Genomic DNA, 11,929 nt, shown 5'->3' on the forward strand with positions numbered 1-11,929 from the left:
CACGGGAGAGTCACCAGTATACCTCTTCAGCTCGGACTCAAGGGCATTCATCCAAACCCTCCCCCCGTCACGTCGCCCTACAGCACGATGTCGGATACATCGCAACGTCCCTCGCCTTCGAGTAGAACTACTCTGTGACGCAGGTGCTACAAGCTGGAGTCTGGAAGCGTCTAATGACCTTCGCAGCCCGCTTCCTGCAGGACGTGACCCACAGGAATATCGATACTTTTCTATCGCTCTGTGGTGGCTACACAACAGCTGGTCTAACCTCAGGCTCCTTTTTGGCCAGGTAGCAGAAGGTTGGGGGCATTGTTATCAGGTTTTAGTCTGCATGAACGAAAGAAGTATGTCTGGCCCTTACTTCTTTCTTCATCATCCCCTCTACTGGGGAAGCAGCATCCTGGTCTCTGCATAGCTGACCTCAAACCTCTAGAGGTAAACCATGCTTCCTTGTGTCCCGAGTATTGAGTCAATACTGTCGCGTCCCCCATACCCTGACGAGGTGGTATTGGGAACGTCCTAACCCAGAGTTCCTTCTGAAACTCCAGGTCAACTGCCTAGGACGGGTCACACTTTCTTCCTTCACACACAAGCTTATGTAGGCCACACGTTTCTTTGCGGAGCAAGGAACTTTGTGAGGTGCAGGGACTCCTTTTCTCGAGTGCGACTCACTCGGATTCTGAGTCCCCGGGTAAAGCCAAAGCTAGTATGGCTGGGGACTTTCCACCCTTCCTAAGGGGTAAGTCACCCAATGTAAATAGCGTGGTTTGTATTTCGGTTACGGAACAAATGACAAATTCATAGATAATTTGTATTTTTCCTAACCATACAAACCTTAGCTATTTACACATATTTGCCCGCCAGCCCTGTCCCCCAAGACAAGTCCTACCTCTAAGTGAAGTGAGACATTTCACCGGTGTGTGAGGGAGGGGGGGGGGGGGTAGCAAGCTACCCCTCCCCCTACCCCTGCTAACTAGCGCGGGGTAGGAAACCCACGTTAAAATCTAATGGCTCGTCATTTCAGCTACGCCGAAAGTAATACCCAATGTAAATAGCTAAGGTTTGTATGGTTAGGAAAAATACAAATTATCTCCGAATTTGTCATGTTCATAAACTATTTACTGAACAATTAAAGTTTATTCATTCTACAGAGTAAGTACACATACAGTAGATATTAACATCAATGAATCTTGCTTGTTTTACAATTGAATTACTTAAAAATACGAGTGTAAAAAAACAGGAAGGTTATTTATTGATGTATCACTAATGAATATTAATTGTTTTATTGAACAATAAATTAGTTGTAGTTAAAATTATGCACGAGTTGAAGAAAATGGTTTGGTTATGCATGATAGAAAATGTACCGCTCTACTGTAAGGGTAACATTGATAACATACAGTACATGCAGTACTGTATATTTCCTATATGTAGCCTGCAATATTGTACTGTACATTACTGTATGTTTTTCAATATTTAACTTAGCCGGTGATTATATAGCTGCAACTCTGTTGCTCGACAGACAACTCTACGGAAAAACTCGCCAGCGATCGCTACACAGGTTGCGGGTGTGCCCAACAGCGCCATCTGTCGACCAGATACCCAGCTCTCAATGTAAACAAAGACTCAATTTTCTCTCTGTCGAGGTGTCGACAAGACGTACTTTACTCGCTGTTGCTAAACTGGAGTTTTTCACATCTATTTGGTGAAGTACTATATTCTAGTTTTGAGCTTTCACTATGCAGGTGTTTTATCTTCATCTTAAATCTTGAACTCGTTTTGGATAGATTTAATTATGGTGACAAAGAGAGTATGGACTTTCTTTCACTTTTAAATGGCCGACCCTTCCCTTAGACGGAAGTGTGTTTAGGCTTTTAGTAATTATCTTATCACGTTATAGATTTTCCTCTATATATTTTATATCTCTCCGCCTTTATTAGGCCTCTTCGATTAACTTTCCATTTATTATTAACATATAAAAATAAATTTTAATGTTTTGTTTATATGCGACCTTTCCTGAGAGTAGGCGGTCCTAACTTGGAAACCGAAGTTAATCAACGTTGAGCCCTTTATATCGTAATTAGCTTTTAAAGAGCTAAGGATTTAAAACTTTTTAAATGTAATATTTTATGAAAGAATTTCTTTGATAGTCTTCGTACTGTTTTCAAAGATGAACTAACGTTTAGTTTATTTATGCTACGCAGTTGTTGACGTTCAGGACGTTCAACATGCGCTCTATCGTTACGATAAAGAGAGAGTGTATCACGGTTTCACTTTGCAGTAAGAGTAAATCGATTCTGATGTTTTGTTCATTCTTTCTTAGCTTAAATGTTTTAAATTCTATTTTAAAGGAACTTTTTATTTGAAAAACCTTTCAGTTTTTTCCTTTAGTCAAATAACATGTTTTTTTGACGAAATATAATTGGGCTCTTCTCTTAGGTGCGAAATCAAGAGAGAAAGAGAGAGAGAGATAGAGACGGAGGGAGAGAGAGGAGAGAAAACGTTCCGTTCAAGCGGGTAACGTTGTTCTCGAGTTACTCTCGTCCCTAGTCGCTGTACGGGGAGGAAGGATAAAACATTTTTAGTTTTTTAGTCTCGTCCCCAGGCTATGTGCGGTGAGAGATTGAAAACGTAGTTTATATGAACTAGTGTTTAGTCTCTTTCCCAGCCACTGATTTTTTTATCTTAAAATATGTTTTCTGTTTTTTGCTGGTATTAATGAGCTTGCATTATACGACTGATTTCGCAATCACTACCTTTTAATGAAGGGTAGAATTGCGTGTTTCAGGTAGAAATCAGTAAAAGTTTCGATTTCAGTGAAATAAGTGCAAAACAGAAAATCGAAGTGATAAAGTGATATGCGCAAAGTGTTACAGTGTTGCGTCCGAGGGTTCGTCTGTTCGTGCCTGTCGTTCACCTAGTCCGGGACCTCTTGCATGCTCCCAAGCCCAGGGGAGAAGTAATGTCAAACGACTTATGGGTTCGAGAGGCCTTGATCAACGAACAGACGTTTTCCCTCTATGGTATCGGGTGTATCTTACCAAGATCTCCCCTACCATAAGACGAGAGAGACGTTGTTTCTCCTCGTCATCCGAAGGCTTTTCGCATAAGAAACCTGTCACAAGGTTTCGAAGCCCTTAAGCGAAAGTCAGTCCTTTCAGGACAGGTCCAGCGTCCTGGTTACAACCATTAGGACAGCTCTGACCCTATGCAGTCATCGGATAACTGCTCGCCGCCTAACAAAAGCGTAACACAGACTCTGAGAGTCTTTTTTTGTTGGCAAAGTGTTGCGGTCACAGACGTTACCCTCGTCTCTTACCACAACCATTTCCGTTGATCCTTAAGGGGTTGTATGGCAAGACATGCAGTATATGCTTGCCTCCCTTATGGAAGACTATTCTGCCGATTAGTCCGTTGAGTCTAGCCGTTTATCTCATCGATATCCTGGCTTTCAGCCAACCTAACGTTCCTTTGTGCTTACTGTTGACGTTGGCGTAGCTTAGTCACGTCAGTCAGGTTGTTTAGAACCACACTCGATGCGGTCTCGGGTGGTTTTTCAGCCGCATTTGGACGTTAGGCCACTTGCTGATGCTCCTGTTGACGTTCAAGACGTTCACTAACAATCGGAGTTGACTTGTTTTGACGCTGTGCGTCAACCTCCGCATTCTAGAGTTGTTTTGACTGCTCAGTCTAGGCAGTCAAAGCAGTCTCGAGTGGACGCTGTGCGTCCTCACGCACCTGTTGTGGTTGACAGTTCAGTTGTTGACAGTTCACAGACTGTCAAGCAGTTACATGACGTTGCGTTCTGGTCCGCTACTAATGCACCAGTGAGTGTGGACTCTGCTTGTAAAGCATTGCCACCACGGTAGGTCTCTCCCTTGCTTGAGACTCAGCTTTTATCGGACAAGGTTCCTGTAGATGAGGAAGTTGCTGTTCCCCCTCCTACTGATATTCCCTTGAGGACTCTGTCAGATGGAGAGGAGCCTAAAGCTGCTTAGCCCCCTATGGACTTTAATTAAATCATGATGATTTTTTTTAAGGATCTTTGTCCGGATCTTTTTGTAACTGCTGCTCCTCGTTCGCCTAAACGTCAGAGCTTACACTAGGCCTAGCTACTTCGAAGCCGTTGTTTTTAAGCTAGTGCTCTCTCGCTCTCCTAGAGAGCTTTACGTTGGCTAGGCGACTGGTTTTTCACCAGGAGGAGTTTGGGGGATACAGCTTTTGCTTTCCCTTCTTTTAAACTGGTTTATAGAGCGAGAGTCTGATATGACACGAGAGAAGTTCTCGGCTTGGGAGTTCATGCCTCTGCCCAGATAGACTTCTCAATTCTCGTAGACTCTCCCTGGCGCCTGGCCAGGAGACGCTCCAAGTTTTTTACAGGTCAACTTCACAGCTGTTTTCGAGCCTTTGAAGTTTTGCTGTACAATTATGTCATGCATAACAAGGCTTTCAGGGATGGTAAGCGGTACCGCCTCAGTCGCTAACCCCGTCTGTTGCCGCACCTGCTCCCGTAGACCCTAAATGGGCTTTGCTGCAAGACATGCAGTCCAAGCTTGCGTCCTTGATAGAGGACTTTAATGCGGAGAAGGTTGCTACCGAACCTTCTGGCCAACAACCTTCCAACCGGTCGGTTGTGCGCCCTGTTGACGCTGAGGTAACCTACTCGCGTCTGCCAGTTGAGGTGGTTCCTCCACCGATGCGACCCAGTGTGGGTTGCCAGCCGCACGTTGACGTTAAGCGACGCTCGGAGGTGGTTGTTGACGTTCAGGATGTTCAACAACCAGCAGAGGTGACTTGTTTTGACGCAGTGCGTCAACCTCAGCAACCCGGTAGGGTGTTGACTGCACAACCCAGACGGTCTAGACAGTCTCGGGTTGACGCTGTGCTTCCTCGCGCACCCATGGTTGTTGACAGTTCACAGACTGTGCAGCAGTTCCATGATGTTGCGTCCGGCTCCGTCACGCATGCACCAGTGCTACCGGACTCAGCGAGCCAGACGTTGCCCACTCCGTTGCCGTTTCCTCATCAGTTTTCGGATGAGGAACCCTCTGATGAGGACGTTGCTGAACAACAAGACGATCAGCCCCCAGAATAGATCAAGCCCTGCTATCCATCCAGAAGATGCTGAAGAAGGAACGCTGCTCAGTCAGGCTGTGGATGAGTCTGGTAGGGACGCTGTCATCCGTGGAACAATTTGTGTCACTAGGAAGACTACACCTCCGTCCTCTTCAATACCATCTAGCTTTTCACTGGAAAAAGGACAAGACGCTAGAAGCGGTCTCGATCCCGGTTTCCGAAAAGATAAAGTCTTGTCTGACTTGGTGGAAGGACAATATCAACCTAAGAGAGGGTCTTCCCCTGGCTGTTCAGACTCCCAACCACGTTCTCTTCTCGGGCGCATCGGACGTGGGCTGGGGCGCGACACTAGACGGTCGGGAATGCTCAGGACTGTGGAACTCGAGTCAGAGGAGCATGCATATCAACTGCAAGGAGCTGTTGGCAGTACATCTGGCCTTGAAAAGCTTCAAGTCTCTCCTTCGAGGCAAAGTGGTGGAAGTTAACTCGGACATCACCACGGCCTTGGCGTACATCTCCAAACAAGGAGGTACCCACTCACTGACGTTGTACGAGATCGCAAGGGACCTGCTCATCTGGTCAAAAGGTCAAGACATCTCCCTAGTAACGAGGTTCATCCAAGGCGACTTGAACGTCATAGCAGATTGTCTCAGTCGGAAAGGGCAAGTAATTCCAACCGAATGGACCCTCCACAAGGATGTGTGCAAGAGACTTTGGGCCACTTGGGGTAAAACCATCCATAGATCTCTTTGCAACCTCGCTGACCAAGAGGCTTCCAATCTATTGCTCTCCAGTCCCGGACCCAGCAGCAATACATATAGATGCTTTCCTCCTAGATTGGTCACATCTGGATCTCTACGCATTCCCACCGTTCAAGATTGTCAACAAGGTACTGCAGAAGTTCGCCTCTCACGAAGGGACAAGGTTGACGTTAGTTGCTTCCCTCTGGCCCGCGAGAGAATGGTTCACCGAGATACTTCGATGGTTAGTAGACGTTCCCAGTAGTCTTCCTCTAAGGGTAGACCTTCTACGTCAGCCACACGTAAAGAAGGTACTCCAAAGCCTCCACGCTCTTCGTCTGACTGCCTTCAGACTATCGAAAGACTCTCGAGAGCTAGAGGCTTTTCGAAGGAAGCAGCCAGTGCGATTGCTAGAGCAAGGAGAGCGTCTTCCATTAGAGTCTACCAATCGAAGTGGGAAGTCTTCCGAGACTGGTGCAAGTCAGTTTCTTCCTCGACCAGTACCTCTGTAGCTCAAATAGCTGTTTTTCTCTTATACCTGAGAAAAGGACGATCCCTTTCAGCTCCCACTATCAAGGGCTACAGAAGCATGTTGGCATCGGTCTTCCGGCATAGAGGCTTAGATCTTTCCAAACATAAAGATCTGCAAGACCTCCTTAAGTCTTTTGAGACCACGAAGGAGCGTCGTTTGGCTACCCCTGGATGGAATTTAGACGTGGTACTAAGATTCTTCATGTCAGACAGGTTGGAGCTGTTACAATCAGCCTCCCTGAAAGATCTCACTCTTAAGACTCTTTTCCTGGTATGCTTAGCCTCGGCTAAAAGAGTCAGTGAGATTCATGCCTTCAGCAAGAACATCGGATTTTCGTCAGAAAAAGCCACTTGTTCGCTACAACTTGGTTTTCTAGCCAAAAATGAGCTGCCTTCTCGGCCTTGGCCTAAATCTTTCGATATCCCCAGCTTATCGGAGATTGTAGGCAATGAACTAGAAAGAGTCTTATGCCCTGTTAGAGCTCTTAAGTTCTATTTAAAGCGTACTAAACCTTTACAAGGCCAATCTGAAGCTTTATGGTGTTCAGTTAAGAAACCATCCTTGCCTATGTCAAAGAATGCTTGGTCAGACTTTATCAGATTGTTAATACGAGAAGCTCATTCACATCTGAGTGAGGAAGACCGAACTTTGCTTAAGGTGAAGACGCACGAAGTTAGAGCTGTAACAACTTCCGTGGCCTTTAAGCAAAATATATCTCTGCAAAGTATAATGGACGCAACCTAATTGGAGAAGCAAGTCAGTGTTCGCGTCATTTTACTTGAAAGATGTCCAGTCTCTTTACAAGAACTGCTACACACTGGGACCATTCGTAGCAGCGAGTGCAGTAGTGGGTGAGGGCTCAACCACTACAATTCCCTAATTCCTTATCCTTTTAATCTGTCTCTTGAAATGTTGTTTTTTTATGGATTGTCCGGAAGGCTAAGAAGCCTTTCGCATCCTGGTTGATTTGGCGGGTGGTCAAAGTCATTTCTTGAGAGCGCCTAGATTAGGGGTTTGATGAGGTCCTGTTGTATGGGTTGCAACCCTTGATACTTCAGATCCTAGGGGTCGATCAGCATCCTAAGAGGATCGCGAGGCTCCGTAAGGAAGACGTACTTAAAAGGCAGAGTAATTGTTCAAGTCGACTTCCTTACCAGGTACCTATTTATTTTGTTTTTGTTATTTTGATAACTTCTAAAATGAAATAAAAAACTCTTAGCTCATAAAAGTGTAAACATATATTACTGGTCTCTACCCACCATCCTGGGTGTGAATCAGCTATATAATCACCGGCTAAGTTAAATATTGAAAAATGTTATTTTGATTATAAAATAAATTTTTGAATATACTTACCCGGTGATTATAAATTAAATGACCCTCCCTTCCTCCCCAATAGAGACGCAGTGGGACGAGGAGAAAATTGAGTCTTTGTTTACATTGAGAGCTGGGTATCTGGTCGACAGATGGCGCTGTTGGGCACACCCGCAACCTGTGTAGCGATCGCTGGCGAGTTTTTCCGTAGAGTTGTCTGTCGAGCAACAGAGTTGCAGCTATATAATCACCGGGTAAGTATATTCAAAAATTTATTTTATAATCAAAATAACATATTTTATTATTTTCCATTAGTTATTGCATTATGTTCTAATAACTACTTCATTTACAGGTATTAATAGTTAGGTTAGGTATATTAAATGATTCAAATGAATTTGGCTGTATTTCATTGTGGTTATAGCTTTATTATGAAATTTGTGGGGTGCTTTTGTAGAGCTTGGAACAAATTAGGAAATTTATTTGTAAAACTACCATCATTATATGAAAAAAATCATTGATATGAAAGCCACTCCAGAACTGATTAAGGTCTTATCTAGAGGTATTACTATAAAGTACATGTAAGTCAAAAGCCTCAAACTTTTCTCCAAGTGATGTGGTCACGATGTAGTTTGAGAGCATATTAGTAAGTGATACAGAATTGAACTAAATGTGCTGAGGTGAACAAATGCAAATAGGGTGCTGGTGATCCTTATTTGTAATGCTTAGTATACATTGCAGACTATTTTGCCTTGAATCAATTCATGATCATGATACATATCTGCTGCCAGATATGCTTTCTTCAGCTGATATGCCTCTCATGGAATTTTGAATGACCCATTGTAATCACTTCATTATTAAAAAGAATAAATAAAAGATATTTCCATTCACTTGAGCTTAATGGGAACTTCTATCGTCTCAGAAAATAATTGTCATAACTTCGTGAATTTAGAAAGTATTCTGGAATTGTCATATATTGGATAGTAATGTAGGAAACCGGAGTTTCACACACATGTTATGATTGTGAAAAACTAAAGTGGTCTTGGAGTACCATTCAGAAATTTATTATAAGCCTAAGAACTCAAGGAATCCGTGACTATATTTCTGAATGAGTCGGCTGTAGAGAGATTGAGATTAATGGAATTTGAGTAGGATCATTCAATACCAAGGTGCAGCAGAGGACAACCCTGTAGTTACACTTTGGAATAAAAGTTAGGAGTTAGACAATAAGATGGAAGTACTGTAAGTATTTGAGAAAGTATTTAGGAATTAGGTAGGGGCCATAGGGGCACTGGTAAAACCAATAAGTAATGCCTAAAGTTAACTGCCTAAGGGCCCTGAAATCATTGCTATCCTAAATGGTGGCAGTAAAGATGTTTCGTAAAGAAATACAAAATATTACTCTCACAAAGTACAATTGTCCAGGATGATTACATGGAAAAATAGTTTACATTGTGTAAATTTGAATTATTTTTCAAATAACTTGATCTTCAAATCTAAACATCCTCCTCTTACTATGTAGTCCATTATGTTATTATGTATTGATATCTTGTTGCTAGTGTATAGATTATATATATATATATTTATCATATTTTATTTTTGTTACATTTGAATAAATGCATGTTTATATACATATACGGTACTTAGAACATACAGTATGACTTAATATTGATGGTATATGTAGTTCTATTATTCATTATTACTAACACTTTAGTCATGTTGCTGTAGTTCTTCAATTTCCTGCAGGATAACTCGGAAGTCTACTTACCTCCTTTAGCATCACTCACAAAAACTTATTCTCCTAACACCGTTGAGGATCGAGATGATGGTTGGCAAGATGGTCATCTGTTGAAAGATCAAACTTCTTTGACTCTTCTAACTGTTGCAACAGCTGATGCATCTGTGTACATATATGCATTTGGACTCTTTCACTGTGCCACAGTTCATTTGCAAGACTCCATCCCAGGAGCTGGTCGCGTGATTGATGCCACACCCTCTCATGATCTGCATATAATCAGTTGTGTGGCAGAATGTGATAGTGAAGGGGAAAAATCAATTATTCATGTAACTGTTGAAACAATGATTCTTGCATGTCGACACAAAGAACTTCAGGCACTCGCTTATAGATATGGAAAAATCTATGGTCTCATGATGTATGCTTCACAGACAATTACTCTTCTGACGGAGGCATGGGAAAATATATTACTAGAACTTGATGGAAAATTATCAAAATATGCAAGTACAGTTCCAGCCAGTGGTGTATCTGCTGATTTCCTTGATTTATTAGTGTTTGGTCTCTCTTCTCCTGAGTTTGATTTGTTTCTTTCTAATCAGTTAACTGAGAAAGGCTTAAAAAAACTGGGTCACTCAATAGAATTAAGCTATTCAAATATCCAAAAGTTAGTTCTACGAAATGTTCAATCTGTCGGACAAGCACTAGTTTTCCAATTAAGCGCACTTGTAGGATTATCTCGTGACTATGACCATTTTGGTATGCTTGGTGTTCAAGAGGATGTAGTTATTAATGCAATCAGAGAAACAGGATCGTTTGTATTAAAAGCTGTTGAACTGCAGCAGGTCATTGACGGTTCAATGAATACTTTCAAGTCCTTCCTCCGTTGGCTCTACGTAGTTGTTCAGAGAATCCGTGGAGATGCAGTACCAGATGAAATAAGTCGTATGACTCAGCAGGATTTAACGTACATAACAGATTTCCTTCATGATACTCTTGAAGACACAACCGTAGGTCCAGATGGTGAAAAAGAAACAAAGTTTAGATTGGAACGTGTAGGTCAGTACCTTAAAGATGAACCTCTGACTTGTCCTCCTGATTCAGGGCGCAACCCTTGGGTTCAGTTTTTAGAGGAACATCCACAGTTGGCTAGCCATTCTGTCATTTTTCCTCATAATAAAGAGCGCTCTCTTTTACAAGAACACAATAGTCTTGTTAAGGTACTGGAAGACATGGCTGGACAACCAGCACAAGTTATAAGTGGAGCAGTTAATATTGTGTCCTGGGTACCTTTCATGAATGTTACTGCAAATGGCATTGTAAATGTAAGTCAGATAAGCTGTTCACGTACAAATGCTATGTATACTGTATTGTTACCGGGTCCACAACAGTCCCTAATGTATTTGGCTAGGTGGTCAACTGTTGCTGAACGTCTTGCACAGTCAATCCACATTCCTGGTCCTGCTCATCATGTAGAAGCTGTTCCATTTGTATTTTCACGTTTAGAAGGAGTGAGAGGATGCTCTGCTGACCAGCCTGGTACTACATTACCTTTACTTAAGGTAATTGGGGCTCAATTTTATACAGAAGAAACATTGTCAGTATTAGCTCAAGATCCTGGGGATCCAAAGGCATCTTTATTTATCCAGTTATGGATAGTAGCTGCTTGTGGTGAACTACAGCCTTTAGCATTATATGGTGGAAAAAGTTTGGCTGATGCGGGCATTACACCACGGGATGCCAGTACATTGGTTGATGCAAGTGGCTATAGACGTCTTGAAGCTGGTACTTTATCTACACTGGCAGTGTCTGGGTCCCGTAAAGTTGCCCTTTTACTATCAGAAAATAGAAGAAGAGTGAGACTTTTTGAAATGGAAGTAGAAGAAGATGATGAAGATGAAGATGAGGAAGACACTGCCCAACATGAGTCCATCATGAATGCTTCTGGGGCTTCAGATGATCCTGTTGATAATGTTTGATATTAAAGAATTACTTTAGTCATTATTAAGTTGTATCATCACATGAAATGTGATTATACAAGAAACAGACATGCTATTTTGACTTAATGTATAATGCCAAAAACTCCAATTGAAGTCAAGTGCTGAATTCCAAATAAATTTTTAAAATGTCTAGACTGTAATTTGTCACAGTTCATCACCAAATGAATATCTCTTCCTGTATTAACTAGCTCATCTAACAGAACAGATGGTTTCAGAACATTTATTACATTACATAATTTTGCATTCTTCCTTATTCATAAATATGGTTTTGTGTTAAAGTAGTAAACTACAAGGTCATACTTTCACCACTTTATCACAGCTTCTTCTCATAGTCCCATTAATTCCAGATGTATTTATATTTTTAGCTTAATTTATTGTTAGATCTCTAATTTTTCAGTACTTTTGGTTGATGCTCAAGCCATGTTGATTAGTGTTAGATATAGTTTATTGATTTGTATTTTGTTAGGTATAAGGTTACCATATTTGCAATAATTTGCATTACACAAGAATTTTTATTTAAGTTTAAATTTGCTTGAGTGAGACA

The 11,929-nt window shown here is 41.9% G+C and overlaps 1 protein-coding gene across 1 annotated transcript in view; it reads left to right on the top strand.

The window, feature by feature from the left end:
* The window catches only part of APC4 (anaphase-promoting complex subunit 4), a 75,128-nt gene extending 63,427 nt beyond the window's left edge, over positions 1-11,701 (top strand). Inside the window, exon 5 of the mRNA XM_068375124.1 lies at positions 9,400-11,701. Coding sequence (XP_068231225.1) covers positions 9,400-11,364 — 1,965 coding nt within the window. The 3' untranslated portion in view covers positions 11,365-11,701. The remainder of the gene's footprint in view (positions 1-9,399) is intronic.
* The last annotated feature ends 228 nt before the right edge of the window (positions 11,702-11,929 follow it).

This window comes from Palaemon carinicauda, chromosome 6 (genome assembly GCF_036898095.1).
Source record: "Palaemon carinicauda isolate YSFRI2023 chromosome 6, ASM3689809v2, whole genome shotgun sequence".
Taxonomy (NCBI): domain Eukaryota; kingdom Metazoa; phylum Arthropoda; class Malacostraca; order Decapoda; family Palaemonidae; genus Palaemon; species Palaemon carinicauda.